Consider the following 25,680-nt stretch of genomic DNA (forward strand, 5'->3'; position numbering starts at 1 on the left):
AGGTTTAGATGTATTTAAAAGAGATTATTCATTGGAATAATACTCTACATGTCATCAGCTTCATTGTCAGAAAAAACGCTTATTGCCTAATGGGCAGATTGCAGATCTCTCAAGGAGTTAATAAAAAAAAACAACGAGTTTAATGAATTTTAAATGATAATTTTCACATTGGGTGTGTTGTTATATCATTTCTAATTTTAAAAATCTGCATACCTTACTCTTAAACATGACAGGTAATTTTTAACTACCTGTGGAACTGTCGTTTGTCTTGTCATCATTCCGAGGTTCCCAACCATTTCATTTTCACTTGCCGTCTCACTTCCAACATGTGAACAAGTCATATCTAGGTCTCAGATGTTACCTAGGGCAAATTAGATAATATTTTAAACATCCAGGCTTAAGGTAGCATTTTATACCTATGTTTCTTGACGGACTACTTTTACTGGGCTTTGACTCACATATTTTTGTATAATAATATCTTGGGGGTTAGCATGTACATTGCACGTGAGTATAACCTAATATATTTTTTTTAACCCTAGTCAAAATTTCAACATCTTTGCCTTTTTTATCAGGTTGTATTCATTTTAGGCAAGCACTGATGATGACTGGTAAACCAGTCGAAAACTAGTTATGTGAATTTGATGTGGCCCTTTTGAGGGTTTTTTAAATATACCTTTTATACAGGATTTACTGTTTTTTGTATCACATGGTATACAGCCAACTACAGGAAAACTTTTTCCTTGTGGATTTTTAAATACTAAAAACTTTCGCAAACATTTACATTTTACCTTTTCCATTTAACGTATATACTACTTACTATTAAATCTCTGTTGGTACAACATCGGAAGAAAATTCCCTAGGTTCGGATATATGTTCTTGTAAACAAGCTCTTTTTACTATTTTATTTTGTTTCAAACTTTCTTTTTATTTTCAGGAAACGTATTTGTAATAGCGGCCATCCTGTTGGAACGGAATCTACAAAACGTCGCAAACTATCTAATCCTTTCCTTGGCCGTCGCCGATCTTCTAGTGGCCTGTCTTGTTATGCCGTTGGGAGCTGTCTACGAGGTCAGTCAGGAATGGACATTGGGACCAGAATTGTGTGATATGTGGACCTCTAGTGATGTCTTATGTTGTACGGCATCGATCTTACATCTAGTAGCCATTGCATTGGACAGGTAAGATTTACTGTAGATTTGTAGGAATAAAGAATTTTATATACGTCATGTTTTTTAACTTTACAAATATTTTAAAAACATCTCTTAAAAATATGTACACACAGATAGAAAGTATTGATTTTTAGACATTTTCATAGCATTTCAATTAATTTATGGAGGGTATTACAAGTATACATTTTTTTTTTAATTTTCACCCAATAGTTACTCAATAACTTTAAATAAACTATAAATAAATTATCAAACTATAGTACGACCCCCATTATCCGGGGCTCTATTAACCGGGGTTCCAATTAACCGGGGTGACAAAAAGCAAAGTTTTTATGGTATTTTTTATTTATGTATTTATTTTTTTAAGTGTTTTATACAATATACATACATATCATAATTTAACAAGAATAAAAAAACCGCTAAACGACGTAAAATGAGTGGCGCATACAATATTCCAGCTACAAATGATCTGATATGAATATTACGTGGCGCGAAAATGTATTTTCATTTTGATGCAAAACAAAATTCTAGTTTTATTTTAAAAGATTTTTCCATAATATTTGTTTAATTGAAGTAAAACGCGCCACAAAAGAGTAACTTTGGTGCAGTTTGAATTTTGAAACTCTTTTGTGGCGCGTTTACTTCAAATTTAGCAAATATTATGAAAAAATCTTTTAAAATAAAACTAGAATTTTGTTTTGCATCAAAATTAAAATACAATGTCGCGCCAGTTAATATTCATATCAGATCTTTTGTAGCTAGAATATTGTATGCGCCACTCATTTTTACGACGTTTAGCGGTTTTTATTCTTGTATCAGGAGTTTTTCAGAGTTATTTATAAACTAAATGTATAAAGTTGAATGCAATGTTTCCCGATTACACGTTAAGCTTTATAAATGGTCGCCTTTGTCGCATTACCTCCCAAATGATCTAGTGTCCATCGAATGTACACTAGATTTTTTTTTCTATTCGAAATAGATTGAAAAAAAAATATTGGGATGTCCGGTAAATAAACTCGGATTGATGGTTGCCAGATCAAATTTAGCATCGTAACATATTTTCGTTTAACACCGTTTAACTTATTTTTCTTTGTTCGAGTCACATCTTCGTTATGGTCTTCCTTTTTGGGGTTCTGGTACAGCTGCCCAATTCGATGTTATTTTCAAATTACAAAAAAGAGCAATAAGATATCTGTTTGGCCTTAGAAGAACAACACATTGCAGAAGTTATTTCAAAGATCACGGAATTTTAACCCTTCCATCTTTATATATTTTAGAAACTGTTTGCTTAATTCGTAAACATCTACATGTCTTTCCACCAAGACCTAATCATGACTACTTCACGAGAAATTCTACGTTTGACGTCTATTTGCCGACCCCGTCCTCGGAGTTAGTAAAGAAATCGATATTATATTCCGCAAAAAAAATGTACAATCATCTCCCCCTACAACTAAAATCGGCACTATCTTTCCACAAATTCCGTAAACTGACAAAAGCCTACCTGTCTGAAAGACCATATTATTCAGTAGAAGATTTTTTTAATCAATAACTAAGAAATTACAGTACCCTTAGCACAAGTATTATTTTTATTATTTTTTTATCTATATTTGGGTGTCATATGTAGCAGCTTAACTTTTTAACTTTTAAACCTTTTTTATTAATTATTAGGTACACTATGAATTTGCAATTTATTTAAATTTTTGCAATTGATTATTTCTGTTTTAACTTCATTATTATTATTATTATTTTAATATATTGACGATTTTTGTAATTTTAGTAAATTGGATTGTTACTGTTTTGTTTTTTTGACTATTTATAAGCTTTGTCGATAAAATTGTAAAATTTTTCATGGCAATAAAGCATATTTCTATTCTATTCTATTCTATAACCACTACAAATACATAAACCATTTCGGGAATAATCGTTAATTGAATTATACTATTCCGGCTTAATAACTTACACACGGCTTAACCGATTTTGATCACTAAACATGAGTTTGAAACGTATTGACAAGTAGTATCCGATGCATCTAACGTCAAGTATGATAACTAAAGCTACTACAGGAATTATTCAGCTTGAAAAACCGTTTTTTACATAGATAATAGATTTGATCATATTTATGAAGCATATAACTTAAAAATTCGAATTTTCCCGAATATGAGGTATACACCGTTAAATTTATCTAGAGTCCTTGTACAAACGTTCAGTTATTGGCGCAATTCGTAGGTTGAGATTTTGAGTAATTCTCGAAAAACCAAAATTTTCAAAGTTTAGTTTTTTAGTTTTTCGGCTATACTGAGCCGTGTGTATGTATGATCTTGACGGATTACACACCATTTGAAAGCCTAACTCAACACTATTGGTTTGGTTTATTTGCGGTTCTTCTCTCTCTTTTTCATCCGAAGATATATACTCCCAAAAAATATGCCGCTTTGTACCTACCAAGTCCTATAGCTGGCTTATGGGCGGTCAAAAGTCACAAATTACACCGGTTCTGAATCGGCCCCGACCCCCTCTTCAAACACAGAAAAAAAGATTCAGATCGATTTAACTTTTTCGCACACATGGTACATACATACATACCATAATATCCACAAACATTTTCCCTTTTTTAAATAGAAATTTTAGTCATACTTCTGAGCTCGGTAACTTTTGAATGGTATAACCGATTTTCAAAACTAGACATGCGTTGGAAAGGTAATGATCAGTACTATTAGACGCCGTAAGGTTCGGACTTAAACTTTCGAAGCTTTTGGGAGTTTTGGGGACGAGAACGAAAAACAGACCCTAAATAGGAAGGGCCGTAAAATCCATACCCTTAGACCAAAATGGATGTTTGATATATGAATGGGTGAATTTTTTCCTGAACTTTAGGATGGGAGTGGGCCCAATTTTCAATTCAGTCAGATTTAGAAAATCAAAAATTTCGTGTATATATAGTGTCGCGTGTAGGGGGGTGTGGGTGTGCGCCACTGGCGAGAACTGCCGTTCTCTGGTAATATACACATGTAGGTACCGGGTGTCCCAATAAGAATGGCTCTCGGCCATATCTCAGGGACCGTTTATAGTACAGCTTTGAGAAAAACATATTTATAACAAAAGTTGCTTCGGGAAAAGCCTGGAAATTATTTTCATCATTGTGGGTCCGCTAGAGAGCGTAATTGAATATGAAAAATTAAAAAATCTAAATTTTACAAAATTTACCTATTGAAAGGGCACTGGAAATTCAATCATCGTATTCTTCATAAAATTCTGCGCTTATGATTTCACAAGTTTAAGTCTACCTTTGCAAATAAGAGGTGGGGGTGAATGGGAAACTTCTTATGCAAAAATGGCTGTAAGTCCGCTTCTGCTAAATCGCATTTTGCATGCTTGGTCTTGTTTAAAACAGCTCTTTTTCGTCAATGTAAGTGTCTTATTTTCGAAATAGCCTAATAAGTAATGCAAGATAGGAGGCGTTATTTAATTATTTTCATAAATCAAGTTTTCTTTGAAGAATATTAAATACAATTATGCATTTTTAATCATGTATTACAAAATTAGACCAAATTGGCAACATAATACCGAAAACCCATGTCGATACCTTTTTCTGTCTCGAGATATCTTAAGAAACGTGTAAATTTTAAACAACTGCTAATGTCACCGGTAAACAAAGTTAAGGACAAGTAGTTTGCGATGGAAAAAACAAAGAAATATAAACGTATATAAATGTAAACGTATATAATTAATTAAAACAACAATAAGACAAACAATACTAGAAAATATAACACAGAAATAAAAGCAACTCTATAAGTTTTGCCTTTCTTTACAAAATTTTACAAAAAAGATGAGGTTTCATCAACGGCGACAAAGCAATATGCTTTGAAAAGACACGACGTTTTTCTATTTTATTATTAACATCTTTATATAAAATGTGACTATTGACGCCGCCAATATTTATCATTGAAAAATATATGATAAGTGACCATCTACAACTAACCCGTGAAACAGAATATGGGATTTTCATATAATCGACCACATCCACTGCGCCTTTTATTATATCATAAAAGGATATTTATTATTTTAGGTTTTAAGGGGAAAAATAAAATTAATTTTTATACACAGTTGGTGACGCCGGTGGTCGCTTGATGAGAGAATCTCTCACATGAAGCGCACTGACTCAACAATATGGTGATACTAAGTAAACTGAGCCACTATCTGAGTGGACGAGTCTATTAGATTGTCGAGGGAGGATAGTTAGGAGACTAGAAGGAACTACAGCGCGTATAATTTCCCAGAAAAAAAGTTGTGCGCAATTTTCTGAAACCGTGAGAGAAAATCTCATATAGCGACCACTGGCGGGTTTACGTTGAGTGTTTTTCTTCTTTACGTACCATATCAGAATTCTCCTACGTTTGCGATCAACATTGCGAAGGCTTCTCGATCTTCCGCAACATGGAATAATTGTCTTGCAGTTGATAACTTATTCCATTCACAAATGTTGTTTAAGCCAGAAACTAGTTTTCTTTCTCCACTTTAAGAGCCTACTATTTTTCATTTACGGATCAGTTGAAGTATTCTATATCGATTTTCCCTCACTATTATATCCCAGATAAGACATTTGCAGGTGTGTAACAGTCTTAACCGTTCTCTATCTTTGTTGACACTCCTTAGTACTTTCCCATTAATTTTTCTGGCTATTCAAGGTATATTGCTGTCTGTAAATCCGTATGGTCAATGCTTCAATTCCGTTCGTGATCGATACTTATTGTATCCATAAAAGGTCGTAGAAGTGTGCGACATTTATACGCCATACAAAGTACAGACCTAACATAGCACTTTCCATTCTTTATCTTAGTTCTAAACTGAGATGATTAGTGCAAAGGAATGACTTCACGTTCATAAAATAGGGGAGTGCAAATAGATTTTCACTTTGGAAAAATCAAACAAGACAGAACTTTTTATAATTTTATTAAGAAATGTTTAATAAACAACATATCAAAAAGTTCTACTCGAGAAGTGGGTGCTTCATTTTTTATTAAACAATTGTACTACGAAATAAGAAGTTTTTTAAATAACTCCGAAAATGTAAATTTTAGAAAAAAACTAACTTGACCATTCAAAAATTCAGAAAATTTTACAAAAAAAACCTTATATATAGAATTTTCTAAAATTAAATCTGTATCTTCTATAATTGTTTATTTACAACGCTAAAGTCACCCTTCTCACAAACATTGGCGCACTGTAAACTAGCGTACGGCAAAGTGCATGGTTGAGTTATTTTAATGTAATTCTTTAACTTATAGATCAAATGAAATTTTAGAAATTGAACATGAAAGAAGAATAATTAAGCTATCATATGGTTATAATAGAAAGAAATAAAATGTATGATCACAAATACGGTGTGGGCGGAAAATGAGCCTTACATGAATTTTGTTTAAAAATGATTTAAAAATGTGTAACTAATACAATTTTTCTTAAAAAACTCTCAATTTTGCACAACTTACCTTTCAAGCACCTGGCTAAATGATGTTTTATTCAAAAACAATCTCAAAAATTTAATTCAAATGATATGACGTCTTAAAAATGTAATTTTTGAAATCTTCGTAGTTTTATAGACTAACCACCACTTTAAGACGGTAATACTCAAGTATGAACAGATCTATTACAGTTTTATAAGTACCTTTTAAAGCTTAGGATGTAATCTTTAAAATGCACTAAATTATTTTACTTTAGATATGAAATAAACTATTTCTTTTTGAGAAAATTAAGAAAGATAACAAAAATGTAATACAAAAACCGAAAATTACCAGCTAAAAAAATGTTTATTCAAAGTGATCAAAACTTTTTTTTGTAAAACTTACCTAAAATACATTTAATAATAATAAGCTTCAAAAATAAATAAATGTTCAGTAAAAAAATTTTTTTAGCTCTTATGCAGTATGTCTGCGTAACTTGGAACCTATTGATAACTTTTTTATTATCAGTTTACGAAAAAAAGTTATTCTTTATAAAATACTCTGCATCGTATATGATCTAAGGTGCAATAATCAAATATCAAATTTAATTAATGTTATACAAGTTATGTCAAAAAATATGAATTTCACTCAAGAGTAAAGTACCTTTACATTTCACAATATCGAAAAGTGTTTTAAGAAAATTTGTTTGGAATTAAAAAATTTATTTTAGTGTGCAATTACATCCTTCTAATTAAAATATTGTGAATAATAAAGGCACTTAACTCTAAAAAAAAATTCATATTTTTTACATACCTCGTATAAAATTAAAAAAGTTTGATATCTGATGGTTTTATCATAGATTTTAGACCAGGGTGAGCATTTTATGAAGAATAACTTTTTCGTAAAGTCATAATAAAATAGTTATCATAATTGTAATAAAATGATGATAAGTATCCGTAATTTGAGAAAAAATTTAATTTTTTTTTCAATTAGAATGATGTAATAATTGTATATTTAAACATAGTGTTTAATTTCAAACTATATAATAATTTCAAACTACTATAATAAAGGTACTTTACTCTTTAACGTAATTCATATATTTGACATAACTCATATAAAATTGGTAAAATTTGATATCTGATGGTTTTGACTTATAAATGTTTTAGATTTTTGACTATCCAGAGCATTTTATGAAGAATAATTTTTTTCGTAAAATCAATAATAAAAAAGTTTTCCATGTGGTCCCTAGCTACGCATACATGCTGTATAAGAGCTTCTGTATAAGAATTTTCAAATTGCAATTTCATATTCGGATTCAGCATATTCAAAAACAAAATAGAAACATATTTGATCAAAGTAAAATGATAAATTTAACGATATTTTTAAAATTATTTATACAAAACAATTGTTATTGTTTAAACAATTAATAAACAATTAGCGGCCAAATCTGCGAGTTGAACTTTTTACTTTAACAAGTATATAAACAAGTATACAGAGAGAGTTTGTAATTTGGAATAAATTGAATATCTCAAATACTAATGGTTTTTTTGAACAATGCGCGTCGATTAGTATTTCCAATTGTCCTTTTTGACATACAATAATAATGTATACAGGGTGTCCCAATTTAGAGATATGACGTCATCGTTGATTTTCTTAAATAGCAACACTGTCATTTTAATAGCTATTTTGATAGGGTGTATAAAGTTATACATAACTGCAAAATATCAACTTTTTATTATCTACCATTTACAAGATAATAAAAAATAACAAAGTTATGTCTGTAATTTGGAATAAATTAAATAATTCAAATACTAATTGAATTTTTGAAAAATGCTCAGACCCGTCGATTAGTATTTCAAATTGTCATTTTTGACATACGATAATAATGTATACAGGCAGTCCCAATTTAGATATTTGACGTCATCGATGATTTTCTTAAATGGCAACACTGTCATTTTGATAGCTATTTTAATAGGGTGTGTAAAGTTATACATAACTGTAAAATTTCAAATTTTTATTCCCTACCATCTACAAGATAATAGAAAATAACAAAGTTATCAAAAACAAGTAGTCGAATAATAATTGAATTTAATTATTTCAATTAAGCAAATGCTCATAATGTTGCCCATTGACTATTTGACAATAATTAAGGGCAACATTATGAGCATTTGCTTAATTGAAATGATTAAATATTTCAATTATTATTTTATTACTTGTTTTTATAACTGTTATTTTGTATTATCTTGTAAATGGTAGGGAATAAAAATTTGAAATTTTGCAGTTATGTAAACTTTACACACCCTATCAAAATAGCTATCAAAATGAGAGTGTTGCCATTTAAGAAAATCAATAATGACGTCATATCTCTAAATTGGGACACCCTGTATACATTATTATTGTATGTCAAAAATGACAATTTAAAATACTAATCGGCGGGTCTGAGCATTTTTCAAAAAAACAATTATTATTTTAATTATTGAATTTCTTCCAAATTACAGACATAACTTTGTTATTTTTTATTATCTTGTAAATGGTACAAAATAAAAATTGTATATTTAGTAATTATGTATAACTTTACATACCCTATCAAAATAGCTATCAAAATGACATTGTTGCCATTTAAGAAAATCAACGATGACGTCATATCTCTATATTGGGACACCCTGTATACATTATTATTGTACGTTGAAGAGGACAATTTGAAATACTAATCGACGGGTCTGAGCATTTTTTTAAAAAATAATTAGTATTTGAGATATTGAATTTATTCCAAATTACAGACTCTCACTGTATAAACTAGTTTTAGAAAAATGTAAGCTTGTTTGAATTTTTCGGAAACAATGCATGTTTTCGTTCTAATTGCACTCCCCTAAAAGTAATTATAGTCATTGCTAATTCTGCATTTTATTTCTATTTATGGATCTAGTTGGTGCGTTATGACAGTTTCCAAATAAGTAATTTTGTGAACTTTTTCTACCTCTTTTTTACTTTTCCGAATTGAAGATTAAACAGGATTCATGCATCTGGATGAGGGTTACGACTATAAACTAAAACTTTAGTTTTGTTTGAGTTTATTTTAATCTACAATAACTTAGAATAGAATAGAATAGAAATATGCTTTATTGCCATGAAAAATTGTACAATTTTATCGACAAAGCTTACAAAAAGTCAAGAAAACAAAACGATAACAATTCAATTTAATAACATTACATAAATCGTCAGTCGAAATTAAAAAAATAATATTAATAATGAAGTTAAACACTTAATCAATTGCAAAATTTAAATAAATTGCAAAGTGCATAGTCTACCTAGTAATTAAGTTTAAAAGTTAAGCTGCTGCATATGACACCCAAATATAGATGAAAAATAATACATAATAAAAATACTACTTGTGCAAAGGGTACTGTAATTTCTTAGTAATTAATTAAGAAAATCTTCTTCTGCATAATATGGTCTTTCGGATAGGTAGGCTTTTGCCAGTTTACGGAATTTGGGGAAAGATGCTGCAGATTTAAGTTGTAGAGGGAGATGGTTTTAAAGTTTTTTTGCGGAGTATAATATAGATTTATTTACTAACTCAGATGACGGGGTCGGTAAATAGACGTCAAAGGTAGAATTTCTCGTGAAGTAGTCATGATTAGGTCTTGGTGGAAAGACATGTAGATGTTTACGAATTAAGCAAACAGTCTCTAAAATATATAAAGATGGAAGGGTTAAAATTCTGTGATCCTTGAAGTAACTTCTACAATGTGTTGTTCAGTTGTTCTTCTGATGCCAAACAGATATCTTATTGCTCTTTTTTGTAATTTAAAAATAACATCGAATTGGGCAGCTGTACCAGAACCACAAAAAGGAAGACCATAACGAAGATGTGACTCGAACAAAGAAAAATATGTTATTTTGGAAGATGCTAAATTCAGTTCATTCGAAACAGATCTTATAGCATAGCAAGCTGAAGATAGTTTCTTCCGTAACAAATCGATATGGAGGGACCATTTAAGATTGCTGTCTAAAAAAATACCAAGAAATTTTACAGAATCAACGGTACTGATCTGGCTGTTATTAAGAGGTAAGGGTTGAAGAGCTCCTTTATAAGATAATGCTACTGTTTTATCTACGTTAAACTAGAGTAAATTAGAGTCAGACCAGGTTTTTATTGTAAGTAGATGAGAAGTTATAGTAGCATGAAGAGTTGCAATAATAATAATAATAATAATAATAATAATATTTATTCATCCTTTAAGACATATAATGTATAGGACATGTCATTAGTTTTACAAACAAACAAACAATAAAATTAATATATTTATAAATTTTATAAACATTTCAAGGTTTTGATAACATTTAATAACATTTAGGTAATATTTCTCTCCGAAACAAACTCTTCCACAGTATAATAACATTTGGTAAGCAATAAGCTTTTAATGGATTTCTTAAAGAAATATTTATTCACTGTTCTATATTTTTTTGGTAAAACGTTAAACAATCTAATGCTCATATACTTTACTGACATTTCAAATTTACTCGATCTATGACCAGGTACACTCAGCTCAGCAGGTCGCCACCTCGCGTCGAATAATTGTGGAAACTAGAATTTCTGTCATACCTATGAATATTATCAAGAGCATATAGTAACATTCTGAAAATATAAATACATGGAAAACTTAAAATATTATTCTTAATAAATATGGGCTTACAGCTCTCAAGAGGTCTAATTCCAAACATTTTTCGTATTATACGTTTTTGTGTTATAAATATTCTGTCACTGTTGACTGCATTCCCCCATTAAACTATGTTGTAACAAAGTCTACTATAAACAAGGCTATAGTATACATTTAACAGCGCAGAGATGGGCATAATATTTTTAATACGGGATAATGCGTATGGGCCATTCCACGAACATACGCCTGTTTTGGATTACTTCGACAACGAATATTTTACTGTGCAACATAAGAAGTACGAAAATAAATGGCGCTAATAATTATTCCAATAAACAACAATGTAATTTGCAATTTACTTTCGTTCATCTTATTTTGCACAGTAAAATATTCGTTGTCGAAGTAATCCAAAACAGGCGTATGTTCGTGGAATAGGGTATAGTACGACTTATTAAGGGACTTACTGAGCATGTCTATGTGAACTGACAATTTTAATTTTGAGTCGAGGTGGATACCTAAAAATTTTGTATGATTTGAGGAATCCAGCAGTACATTGTTAAAACTTAGGGTAGTACAGGATTTACAGAATTTAAGTTATTAAAATATATTACTTTTGTTTTGTCTACATTTAAAATTAGGTTATTAAATCGACACCAGTCATTAAATCGAGGTAAAAAGCTATTGCAAGTAGATGCCAATTTCTCATAGGTCTGTGCTGAGACCACAAGAGAAGTACCATCTGCAAATAACGTAAGGTCCAAAACATCAAACTGGTTAGATGCATCGTTAATAAACAGCAAAAAAATCAGGGGTCCTAATACAGAGCCCTGTGGAACTCCCAGATTAATAACACGTTCCTCCGAAACAGCTTCATTGATTTTAACACAAATTATCCTATCTGATAGATAATTAACCAATCTAAAAATATGCCTGTACAACTAATATTATACAGTTTATTGGTAACAAAATGGCTATCAAGACAATCAAAGGCACGGGTTAGATCAAAAAAGAGACCTGCCACATATTCACCTGCATCCAAAGATCTGTAGACCCTTTTACAAAATCTGCAGGCAGCAGACTGAGTGGATCTACCTGTACGGAATCCATGTTGACAATCGCTTACAATTCTAAATCTACCCAAAAACTCAGACATACGGTTATACACAATTTTCTCAAATAATTTAGAAAGTACACAAAATAAGGAAATAGGTCTATAATTTGAAATATCTTCCGGATCGTCTTTTTTGTAAATAGGAATAACGATTGCTTTTTTTAGAATACTTGGAAAGACTCCTTTACCTATTGATAAATTTATCAAATATGCAATGTGGTTTATTATGCAAGATGACATAGCCTTTATACTCTTATCGAGATAGAATCAAGTCCAGTGTTTTTTTTATTTTTTAAATTATTGATCACATTCATTACCTCATTACCAACAACAGGTCTAAAGAAAAAACTGTTTTTAAGAATAGCAGAAGATGTGCATCTATTAGATCGAGAAATTCCAAAATGATTTGACAGTTTCTCTTCGGTTACTGTAGCAAAATAATTACAAAAAACTTCAGACAACTGCTTAGAATCAGTACAACTTTCACCATCTATATTTAATGCTATGTTTTTTGGATAGACTCCCTGCCAGTTTCCTTGTTAACAAGATTCCATACAGTTTTATTTTTGTTACTTGAATTATTTATCAATTGATCATGAAATTTTAATTTAAATTTTTGTAATATTTCCGCGTGGTCTTTCTTAATTTTGTTATAATTCGCAAGAGAATTGGCATCTTTTAGTTCCTTATTAAGCCAGTAAGCATTTTTTAAATGAACACAAGACTGCTTAACTTCCGGAGTAATCCATTTTTTATTGCAAGTCTGCTTACTAATATTATACCGTTTTACTGGGCAGCAATAATCTAACACATATAATAAACTACTTATAAAATTTTCAAACATTTATCAACATTATCGATTAAATAAATGTCGTCAAAGTCAGTTACAGATAGCACAGAAGAAATTTGTTTAAGGTTGTTGTCAGACAAGTCTCTAAAATATTTATAATTAGGCTGGTCATTGGATTTAGTACAGCTACTATTAATGTCTACTACATATTCCGAACTAATTGCTCTATGGTCACTTAAATGCGCTTCAAAAACATTAGAATTGCATTGAAGTATATTAGCTGTATTGGTCGTAATATATTCAATCTTACTGATAGAAGTTTGGTTCAAACAATTTGTCGCTACCTTTGTGGGAACCATAGAGGTTATGCTAAGATTGTAGCTCATTAGAACATCGTTAAAAAGAATTTTAAATAAACTATTTTCCAAATAATCAATGCTTAAGTCACCACAAATAAAAATATCGTCAACATACCTATTACAGAGTTCAATCGTATAGGAAAACTGCTTCAAAAACAAATAAAAGTCTCCACTGGGAGGCCTGTAGATATTGATGACTGCAACTTTTCTTTCACAAAACATTATTTTCACCGCACTGCACTCATAATGCATTTCCACTGCGAACTGGCACACGTTGATGATCTGAGATTCATACCCACATTTCACATACAGAACCAATCCGCCATGCTCATGGATAGGTCGACAATAAGAGATTACAAGATCGTAACCCGGAGTTACCATTAGAGATATTTCATCCTGCTTACACCAGTGCTCCGTAATACTGACGACAATGGGATTTTCTTGGTCAAGCAGAATGCCAACCTTTCAAGTTTGTTTCTAATGGACGCTGTATTCAACTGTATAATTTTAAAAATTGCCGTATGTTTTGTTTCATTGTCAATAGATACTTCTACTCGATTTGCTCTTTCTTTTTCCTCAATTGAAAAAAATTTCGTATACAGGCTTTGTTTGGCCAAATCGAGGCATCCAACGCCCTATTGTAGTTTGCTTTCGAGATTTCCACTTTGAAAGAAGAATATAATATATCAGGACGACGAGATGGAAGAGCTGAGCAGCTGGCTTCTGGCAGGTTTTTTGATAAAAATGATTGAAGGTCTTCTGCAGATGTTTGCGGTTTCAGATTAAATACGTGTAGGGCAACTGTTTGATCCACTCCTTCTACATTAGAATTTCCAGAATAGTTACCCACTAATAAGTTTTTTTTTGGGTGTTATTTTTTTGTAAGTCACTTTCTGCTAATCCGTAGGAATGTTACTGCTTATTTGCATGTTGGCTGTTGGCATCTCCAGTCTTTTCGGTTCGACTAGATGCAGGTATTATATTTTGTGCTCGATTTATGGCTTCGCTGACATATTTAGCAGTAATTGAATTGCTTTCCTTACATTTCTCCTGGCCTGTTGTTGACTCTGGTGAATTGAAGACTTGTTTATTGTTATCAGCTATGTGCTTAGATTTTTTAAATAAAGAATAGTCAGTTTTTTCCGGAATTTGTTTTATTTCTAATTGTTTCAATGAGTCAATTTGTGTATTTAATAGGAATATTTTTTCCTTTAGTTCTGATATTAAGAGATCTTTTTGTTTGATAGTATATTTAAAGATGTGTATATCTACCTTATTTTCTGTCGACGCAGCTAAGTTTTCGATGGCATCGAAGAATTTGTCATCACAGTCGCCGTTTGCTTTATCTTCGGTTTTTCACAACATTTAGTAAAAACTTTGTCAAAAATTTGTAGCTCCAGATTTTGGCACAACTGGGATGATAACAGCTGTCACATATTATACACTTTACCGGTGAAACAACTTTAGATTTACATTTTCTACAAACTATATTACTACTGATATCGGCAGTGTTATTTGAACGTGCTTCTCCTGCCATGGCTACTGACTGACTGAATATTTGAGTTGCTCCAAATGATACTGGTATCATGAGCAAAAAGAAAGATTTTTCCATCGATTTTTAAACTAGTGATGTCAATAATAAAGATAAGGAAAAGTAGAGGACCCAATACTGATCCTTGAGGTACCCCACATACAATGTTTTTGAGACTAGAGTCTGTATCATTTGCTCCAACCAGTTGTTTCCTATCATCCAAGTAAGATTGGAACCAATTCAAAGAAATATCTTGAGTTCTGTAGAAATTTAGCTTTTTTATCAAAATGTTGTGATTTACACAATCAAAAGCTTTGGCGTCGTCACAAAAAACGGTGGCAGTGTGAAGATTATTGTTCAGTGCTTGATAAATATCATGTAGTACAGGAAACATGGCATCAGTGGTGCATTTATTATTTAAATAGCTGAATTGATTTTGTGATAAAATGTTGTTTTCAACGAGAAATGACATAAGTCGGGCTTTTATGAGTCTGTCAATAATTTTGGAGAATACCGGTAGTAGTGCAATAGGTCTATAATTGCAGGTATTAGATATTTCACCACCCTTATGAAGAGTAATAATGATGGCAGTTTTTAGGCACTCTGGAAATTTGCCTTTCTCAAAAGAATCATAAATCAGTGAGATGAGGACTTCCAACACATTTTCTGGGAGATTAGAAAAAAATTTTGTCGATAGACCATCAGTACTACAGGAAGATTTGCTTTTGATACTATTGATTGTTTGGATCAGTTCAGATTTATCGACTGGTTTTATAAAGAATGAATTCGAGACCTTTCTTAAACTAGGGAGATAGGAAATGGTTTTTTTTTGTGGCAAAATAGTTGGTGTAATATTTTTACTCACATAAACAAAGTATTCATTTAGAGTTGCAGGGTCTGGAAGGGAAAATGTTTGAGTTGAGCAGTGTGGGATTTATTTCGAAGATCGTTTATTATGGACCAAGTTTCTTTGCAACACTTTTAGAGCTTCCCAGACGGTTTTGGTAGTAGACTCTTTTAGCTGATTTTATAAGTTTAAGATAGGTTGTCCTGAACTTGGTGATATATTCAGTGATAGAGACGTTGGTAGTAAATTTCTTGATGTAGAGTAGAGAACGCATATTCTTGGAAGATATTCGGATACCTTTAGTAGTCCAGGCTTTGCGATGTTTTGGCTTAATTGGAATTAAAGGAAATACTTTAGGAATTAAATGAAAGATACAGACAAGCTTATCTAAAAAATCACTGAAATTATTATCCACGTCCATAGCAGGAAAGCGCCACTCAGGGGTTAAGCATAAATTTTGGAAATTACGAAAGTTCCGGGTAGAAAAAATCCTGCCTAAACGTCGGGTTTTCGAGCAGGGTTTGCTTAAGATATTAAACTTCATATAAACTGCTTCATGGTCAGATAGTCCAGCATTAATAATTGTAGAGTGGACATCAAGGGGTGAAAAATCTGCGACAGTATAATCAATTATGGTAGATGAAATTTTTGTAATCCTTGTAGGAGAATCAACGTGCATTGTTAGACGATACGATTCAAATATGTTGATCAAGGATATTTCTGTAGCACAAGTAGCAGCATAATCAATGTTAAAGTCCCCGCATAAAATTTTTCTACTTTTATGGGGTAGGTCATCTAACAAATTTAGCAGGTTCTGAAAAAATAGTTCCACGGAAGGGTCAGGTGATCTATAAATGCAAATAATATAAAGATTGAGATTCTTATTGTAAACTAAGGAAAACTCAGAGAAGGCTTCACTTAACAGAAAGTCATATTTTGTTACCAAAGAAAAATCATTGCTCGTAGAAAGAATCAGGGTGCCTCCATGAGCTGAGCTTGGACGATCATACCTAGCAATTGTGGTGTATTTTTCTACAAAAAAAGGCTCGTTGACTTCAAGCCTGTGTTCGGTAACCGCAATTACCGGGGGAAATCCTAATTCCTCTAGGAACAAAAGCAATTCATCAGTTTTGTATCTTATAGAACGAATATTAATCAGAACCATGCTAAAGCTGCTATTACTAAAACAATTTGAGAATTCTAGTCCCTGAGAACACGTCGTGATATTTAAAAATTTTGTTTTGGAGAGACAGCGGAATAGTAATTTCGGTTAATTCCCTGACTTCGTGAATACGATCAAGCAGAATTTGGAGACCTTCAATATCTGACACAATTGTTGTATCGTACGCGTATCTAATTACATTTAATAGTTCCCCGTTGATTCTTATTATATATGGCTGTCTCTCAAATGACTTTCTAAATAACTGACGTTGATGGTTAGGTTCATTTATTTTTAAAATTATTATAAACCAAGGTTGCCATGAGAAAAACCATTAATTTGCAAACTTTTCAACGTTCATTGCCGTTAGCCTTTTTATTTATATTATCCTTTACTTATTTGGGTCAGGATCAATGCTTTATTAATTGTTTTATTCATCCCAAGATAAACAGCATTGGTTACAACAAAAATACCGCGCTATTAGTTGAATAGGATAAATTTGTTACATCCTTATACAACTAACACATTTTCCAAGTAATTCAGATATTTTGTCGATAACAATATTTAAATGAAACAGGAATTCCAAAATGAAGGTATCTTTCTTGTTCTTGTAATAAAACAAAAATATGGCATTTCTGTCATCTACCTTCTTGTCACGTTGATGTTCAGCTATCATACCAAAGTTATAGGGTCCTACCAACTGAAGGTGTTTCTGCTTTTTGTGTTTTGATCTATTTTGAAATTGAACCTGGATCCATCTCTCTTCCAACTCATCGTAAACGTCCTTCACTTCCAGTTCTCTTATAGTGCCCTCGCTATGTGTCCTATGATTTAATGTGGATATCTCTATTGTTCTTAAAATTATCATCTCTATGCTTATTCCTTTTGGTTTCAAATGTTTTGACTCTATACTCAGCAGCGTAAGTCAGTATAGGCTAGACGAAAATATCAGGGTATTCCGTAAGTACCTTGATATTTTTGCGGGTTTTTTATCTAATTTTCCTCTCAATTTATTATATTCCTGCAACTCGGTAGTACTACCACTAAGTAATTGAAATTTATAACTTGATTTATAAAGTAGGTCTCTAATTAGCCTTCTTCGGTCCATCTTTGGACATAGGCCTCCCCAATCCTTTTCCATTCTTCTCTGTATGTCGCTACAGTTATCCACCTAGAGCTCACGTGCTTCTTGACATCATCTGCCCATCTCATTTGTGGTCTTCCTCTGCTTCGTTTATATTGCCACGGTCTCCAATTTATGAGAATTTTGTTCCATCGGTCTTCCTTTTGTCTTATAGTGTGTCCGGCAAATCTCCATTTCAACTTTGCAACTTCTTGTCTAACATCCCTAACTTTGGTTTTCTCTCTTATCCACTCGTTTCTCTTTTTATCCAATAGTTTTATGTGCAACATTTGCCTTTCCATTACTCTTTGCGTCTTTATGATCTTGTCCATGTTTGCTTTTGTAAACGTCCACGTTTGGGAACCGTAAGTGAGAACAGGGAGTACGCATTGATTGTATACCTTGGTCTTAAGATGTTGTGGATATCTTTTGTTTTTAAGGATGTAGCTTAGTTTTCCAAATGCCGCCCATGCCAGTCTAACTCGTCTTTTGATCTCTGCTGTTTGGTTTTCCTTGTTAAGTTTTATAATTTGACCCCGATATATATAATCATGAACTTGTTCTATTTCATCTTGTCCGATCCTCATTGTGATGTCCTCATCTGTATTTGTTATGATTTTGGTCTTGCTGTAATTCATATTAAGGCCTATCTTTCCGGCTTCTATGTCCAGTTCTTTCATCATTTCAAACAATTCTTCTTTTTTATCGGTTATCAATACGATGTCATCGGCGTACCTTAGATGGTTCAAGCGTTGTCCACAAATTTTTATACCTTTTTCTTCCCATTCTAATCTTTTAAAGATATCTTTCAGAACCTGATTGAAAACTTTCGGTGATATTGTGTACCCTGTCTTACGCCTCTATTTATTTGAATTGATTGTGTTCCTTCGTATACTTTAATTGTTGTTGTGGCATCTTTATATATATTGGCTATTAGGTCTGTATATCTGTGGTCAATTCTGCTGTTAATCAAAGAACTTTTCACTGCCCAATGTTCGACACTGTCAAAAGCCTTTTCGAAATCTATGAACGCTACATATAGAGGGATGTTGTATTCATTTGTTCGTTCTATAAGGATTTTCATACTTAATAAATGATCACTTGTGCTAAATCCCTTTCTAAAACCAGCTTGTTCTTTCGATTGGTATCCGTCGAATTTTGTCGTCAATCTGTTGGTTAAAATTTTTGTTAGGAGTTTATACATTACATTGAGGAGTGTTATAGGACGGTAGTTTTTTATATCTGCTTTGTCCCCTTTCTTGTGTAAGATAATGGTTACGGATTCCTTCCAGTTGTTTGGGATTCTTTTTTCTTTTAATATTTTGTTAAAAAGGGAATAGAGAGTATTAATTACCACTTTTCCACCATATTTCAGCATCTCTGTAGTTATTCCATCTTTTCCAGGCGATTTGTTGTTTTTCATTTCTTTCAATGCCTTCTTTATTTCTGATTTGCTTATTTCTGGCTGTAATTCTGAATTGACATTTTTTATTTTCGAGTTAAGTTGGGTTTTTATTTCTTCTGATGGTTCCTTTTTTGTTTTATATAACTCTGAGTAGAAATGTTGGATTATATTTATGATGTCGTCTTTAATGTTTGTTTCTACTCCGTTTACGTCTTTTATTTTGTTTATTTCAAATCTGCCGAGTTTCGGTCTTAAGCATTTCATATTCTTGTTGTTCTGTATTACTTCTTCTATTTTTATTTCTTGTTCTTTTCTCTTAGTTTCTTTTATCATTTTGCTTATTGTCTTATTGATTTCTACATATTCTATAGATTTCCTTTTGCTTCTTCGACAAGCTTTCTTCTTTTATCCATAAGCTTCTTTGTTTCTTCTGATACATAGTTGTCCTTGTTAACATCCTTTTTTGCTATTTCTTTTCCTGATGTAACCATCGTTGCTGTAAGTATGTTGTTTATTTCGTCTATATCTTTATCATCACTGTCTAATTTTTCGGTGAATTGTTCTTTTAACAGGTCTTTGTATTTCTCTTTATATTGCCCTAGTTTGTTTCTATCTACTATATCCGAGTTTCTTATTATTTTTCTTTTCATCTCATAGTTAGTAGGTACTATTTGAGTACTATTAAACTGAGTTAGTAGGTAGTATAGTATAGTTAGTAGGTATAGTATATAGTATAGTATAGTTAGTAGGTATTATTTGATTACTATATAAAGTAGGTACTATTTGGATATTACCATTGATGGTGTTTTTTGTACTTCCATATTTAGTCTGTGTGCCGCTAGACTAAAGCCTAGATATGTATTGAGGTGGCTTTGTAGATCTTTTTTAGTTTTAGCCATCAGTGTAGTATCATTTGCATAGCCGAGTATTCTTGGGCAACGATTATTTATCTTAAATCCTGCATTACCTTGGATTGCACTTTCAATTATTTGGTCTAATATTATGTTATGTTAAACACAACATTACAATTAACAACCAAAGGGAAAACAAACAAATTGAATGAAATTATACCATTAGCAGAACAACAACAAAGTTTTAGGTCGGGAACGTCATGCACTGACGCTATATTTTTAATGAGGCCAGTTGAAGAGAAAATCATTGGAATACAACAAGCCGGCATATTTAGGTTTTGTGGACCTTAAGAAAGCATTTGACAGGGTAAAATTAAACGACGTTATCCATTTGTTATACTCGAGAGAGGTACCTCTAGGAATAATTAAAACGATCGAAAACATCTACAAGAACAACACAATAAAACTAAAAGTGGAAGATGAACTAACTGACCTAATTGAAGCCGGCAATGGGATAATACAGGGGGATTCCTTGAGTCCTTTATTGTTCAACCTAATCATTGATGAAATAATAAAAAAAAGTAAGAACTAAAAAAGGATACCAAATGGGAGAAAAACAACTGCTATGAAGACGATGCAATATTAATCTCTCCAAATGAAGATGATTTACAACGTACGCTGCAACAATTTAACATAACCGCTAGAAAATTTAACATGTTAATTTCACCAAAAAAGACAAAATGCATGGTTATATTAGCAGATCCTATAAGATGTAAATTGGAGCTGGAAGGTCAGATAATAGAAAAAGTGATGGAGTTTAAATACCTAGGCACCACACTATCTAGCTATGAAAAACTCGAAACAGAAGTGGATGATCAAGTGAATAAAGCAAGCAGAGCCGCAGGTTGCCTGAATTACACAATACGGAGAAATAAAAATATCGGAAAACCGACACAGAGAGGACAAAAAATTGCTCGAAACAGCGGAGATGAAAACCCTTCGAAAAATCCATGGTAGGACTCTATGGGAGAGAGCTAGAAGTACAGATATATCATGGAGATGCAAGGTGGACAACATTAATAACTGGGTAAGAAACAGAAGAACAGAATGGAATGACCACATAAGCCGAGTGATAACAAATAGAGTAGTGAGGACAGCGAGAGACGGTTCCCCAATAAGAAGACGATCAGTGAGAAGACCACTTGAAGAAATAAGAATCATCATGGAATACATCACATCAAACAGAGCGGCATCAGCACAAACAAAAATCCGTTTCAAAGAACTAAATACCGAATTCACGGAATACTTATACAGAAGATACTTGTACTAGAGGTGACTGCACCAAAATATTTGATCTGGCTCTGTTAACATAAAACGTTTGTGAAGTACGAGAAGCAACACGTGGTACGTGGAGATTAAGAAGTTGCAATAACTCAGGAGTATTTACTTGATTATTAATAATTTTAAATAAAGAGCATAAAGATTGAGTTATTCTACGACGCTGAAGACTTTGCATCTTAAATTTATCGAGAAGTAGCTCTTCAGAAAATCCCCTAGCAGGATAAATGCCAGAGGATTTAAAGTGCATACTTTTTAAAAACCGCCTCTGTACTGATTCCAAAACAGTTGTGTGATTTTGATAAATTGGAGACCAAACTATCGATGCATAATCGAGTTTGGGGAGAACAAGAGATGAATATAAAAATTTGCAAGTGTCAATATCGGTAAGTTCTTTCGCATTTCGTAAAATGAAACCTAGAGTACTAAACGCACCCGCAACGATATTAGTGATGTGTGGAACAAATGATAGTCTGCAGTCAAATATGACCCCCAGGTCCTTAACAGAGCTGGGGCGACAAATGGAAGTATTATGTATATGATAATCGTAGTGTGTTGGAGAAGGGCTTCTAGAAAAAGACATAACATTACATTTAGACGCATTTAACTGCAAACAATTAGTGTCACACCATATACTGATTTTATTTAAATTTTCTTGAAGTCTAATGCAATCGGAGGGTGACTTAATTTCAAAAAATAATTTTAAATCGTCCGCATAAATTAGTGAATGAACATCTAGGTCATCAACAATATCATTAACGAATATCACAAACAGTAGCAGCCCTACAATTGAACCTTGAGGTACTCCGGATAACTGAGGAAAAGGGGTTGATTTAAAACCTCTAATTTGTGTATATTGCCATCGATCTGTAAAATAAGAGTTAAATAATTGTAACAGCGTAGGTGTGATTGAAATAGAACTGAGCTTATTCAGTAGAATTTTATGACTTAAGCGGTCAAAAGCTTTGGAAAAGTCAGTGTATATGACGTCGACTTGAGCATTTCTGTCTAATGCTTCACACAGGAATTGAGTGATATTAACAAGATTTGTTAAAGTAGATTTACCACTGATAAATCCGTGCTGTTGGGGAACTATGAATGGTGAAATGTGGGTGTAAAGGTGTTTATTTATACATATCTCGAAAATTTTACTAAAGTTGGATATGATAGCAATAGGCCTATAGTTTTGGATAGAAGTTCGATTTTCTTTCTTAAACACAGGGACAATTTTAGAAACTTTCCATTGTGTGGGAAAGACCGAACTGGATAATATGCAGTTAAATAAAGTACACAGAGGAGTTGAAAATACGTGGGCACAATCTTTTATGAGAAATGCAGGAATATTATCTGGTCCCATCGTCATGTTCGGCTTAATCTTCCTTATGGCCTGTTTAATTTCAGATTTTGTAAAAGCGGGAATGTGCAATTGTTCGGCAATATATGTATTTAATTTGGGAGTGATATGGTCGGGAGGAGAAATATCGGTGTATGACTTTGAGAAGAAATCGGCAAATGATGAGGCAATATCCTGTGAAGTATTTAGCTTTATATTATTATACGACATAGTTTCAGGAATAGAACAATTTGTTTTCTTGGAGTTTATGAACGACCAATAGCTACGAGGATCTTGTTTAAGATTGAGTTCTAGTTGAGACACATAACGCTTGTATATTATTTGATTAAAGTATTTGAATTCTGAACGAATTCTCTTGAATTCAGTGTAATTTTGAATATTACGAGATTTTTTGTACGCGTTCCAAGCTCTATTTTTAGTATTCAGAAGATTAATCAGATCACCATTGAACCAAAACGGATAACGTTTAGTTTGCTTCTTTTTAAGAGGAATATGTTTAGAGAAGATGCTGTGAATATACTGATAAAAGGCATTTAGGTTGCTGTTGATATCAAGATCAGTGGAAAGAAAAGACCAGTCAAATAAATAGAGTTCATTATAAAGTTCTATAAAGTTGGCTCTCTTAAAGTTAAAATTCTGCTTACTGTCGATTTTGATTTCATTAAATTCTTTTTTAATACTAAAATCAATGATGAGCGGTGAATGATGGTTATCCATTGGAACAACATAGTCAATTGCCTGATATACGTTACAAAATATATTAGAAAATACCAAATCTAGGATTCGTTCATTATGATTAACTACATGATTATATTGCGATAGATTAAACAAATTTGCAACATTCCATTGCCATAATTATATGGATTATCTTCCTACCAACGAGAAATTATATAGAAACCTTTAGTACCAAGTTTTGCCAAGGGTGTACTTTTTATGCCCATCCATATTTAACTCAAGATGCTGCTTTTATTTTCAAAAATATTGGTAGAACCAAATTAACATTCGATAATGGGCTGTCTTTTTAACAATAAATAATTTAAAAAAAAATTAAACACGTAATAAATATGTTACAAGAGAATACGCATTAGGTGGACATTTTTTACCCACTCTTGGGCGTTTAAGGGTAAATTAATCTTATTTGAAAACCAAAAGAGAGAAAAACACATAATATTGATCTTTTTTAATCTTTTAAAAAATACAAGTGTCCCACTAGATACATGAATTATATTTTTAACCCGCAAAAAAACACTAATACTTTTTTTAATCAAATTTATATAACTTTAAATCACACAGTTAAACCCTACTAACGCCCCTGATACTGTAATATTTTATCACCGTGCTACTTTATACGAAATTCGTTTTACAAAATCTATATTTAGAACGGATAAAATTGCCAACCGCTAGGCTTTCGTTGATAATAGTATTTAGAGGTTACCTGTCATTTATGTGTTAAGCTAAATTATAAACTTTTAATAATGGTTTATTTCTTTCGTTTCACAGCATTTACAATTTAAATTATCTTCCTTATATTCAACCAGTGTACCAAATGTGTATCTACCTTTTCAACAGACCGGCATTAAGACCGGAAAAATTTAATTAACGTGGATACAAAGGGAAGTAGATAACGTAAAATTTTAAAAGAAAGCAACAGGGATGGATCGTTCTTAATTTGGTTTCTGTTTAATACAAATATGGATTGATATTACTTTTTTTTATTTAGAAAATACACGCATTAACCACGAAGGTCATTAGCGGGGCAACGAAAATACAATAGATAGGTGTACAAAGTATGAAATTAGGTAGGTACCTACATAATATATTATTTGCTAGGTTGTTACATTTGTTAAGTAATTGGAAAATAGGTTAACAGTCGGTCTGAACGTTATAGTTATTAAGGTACCAAGGGTATTATAAGGATAATATTGGTTGAGGTTAATGGTGTATATACCGACAGCCTTTGGCCCGAGGTATATACTTTGACCGAAAGCGTTATCTATAATACTCGTGGTGCCTTCAACGTTTAATGTCCGACTAAATATTCTTTATATGCAAAAAATTTGAATGAATTTTGAATTAATTAGTTTTCAAATAAGTACATTTACCAGCAATAGTCATAACGTAATTGTGGTAACCATAGCTTTACTTAGGTTGTTATTTGTCAACTTGACAGTATTTAACTAGTTATTTCAATTTAATGTCCTAGGTCGTTATTTTTCAAAATACCGCCTTAGGGTATTAAATCATACTTAACTGAATTCGAAATCATGTCATTATTATTTGTCAAATAATATACCAGTCGTACAACTAGTTAAATGGAGACCAAGAGCCGATAAACGTAGCAGAGGAAGACCACCAATACGATGGCAAGACGGCTTACGAAAGACAACAAAAAACTGGATACAGAAAGCACAAGATAGAACACTTTGGAGACAAACAGGGGAGGCCTATGTCCAGCAGTGGATTGAGAGAGGCTGATGATGATACCAGTCGTACATTATATAGGCGAGCGGCAGGCAACCCGAAAATGACCAGGTACAGACCACGGAGAGG

General features: G+C 32.2%; 1 protein-coding gene across 1 annotated transcript in view; it reads left to right on the forward strand.

Annotated features, from left to right (window-relative positions):
* The first annotated feature begins 226 nt into the window (after window positions 1-226).
* LOC114335767 (5-hydroxytryptamine receptor-like) overlaps window positions 227-25,680 on the forward strand; it is a 614,707-nt gene continuing 589,253 nt past the window's right edge. The window contains exons 1-2 of the mRNA XM_050653048.1: window positions 227-233; window positions 935-1,178. Of these exons, the coding sequence (XP_050509005.1) occupies window positions 227-233; window positions 935-1,178 (251 nt within the window). The remainder of the gene's footprint in view (window positions 234-934; window positions 1,179-25,680) is intronic.

The sequence above is a fragment of the Diabrotica virgifera genome, chromosome 6 (assembly GCF_917563875.1).
Source record: "Diabrotica virgifera virgifera chromosome 6, PGI_DIABVI_V3a".
In the NCBI taxonomy this organism is placed as follows: Eukaryota; Metazoa; Arthropoda; class Insecta; order Coleoptera; family Chrysomelidae; genus Diabrotica; species Diabrotica virgifera.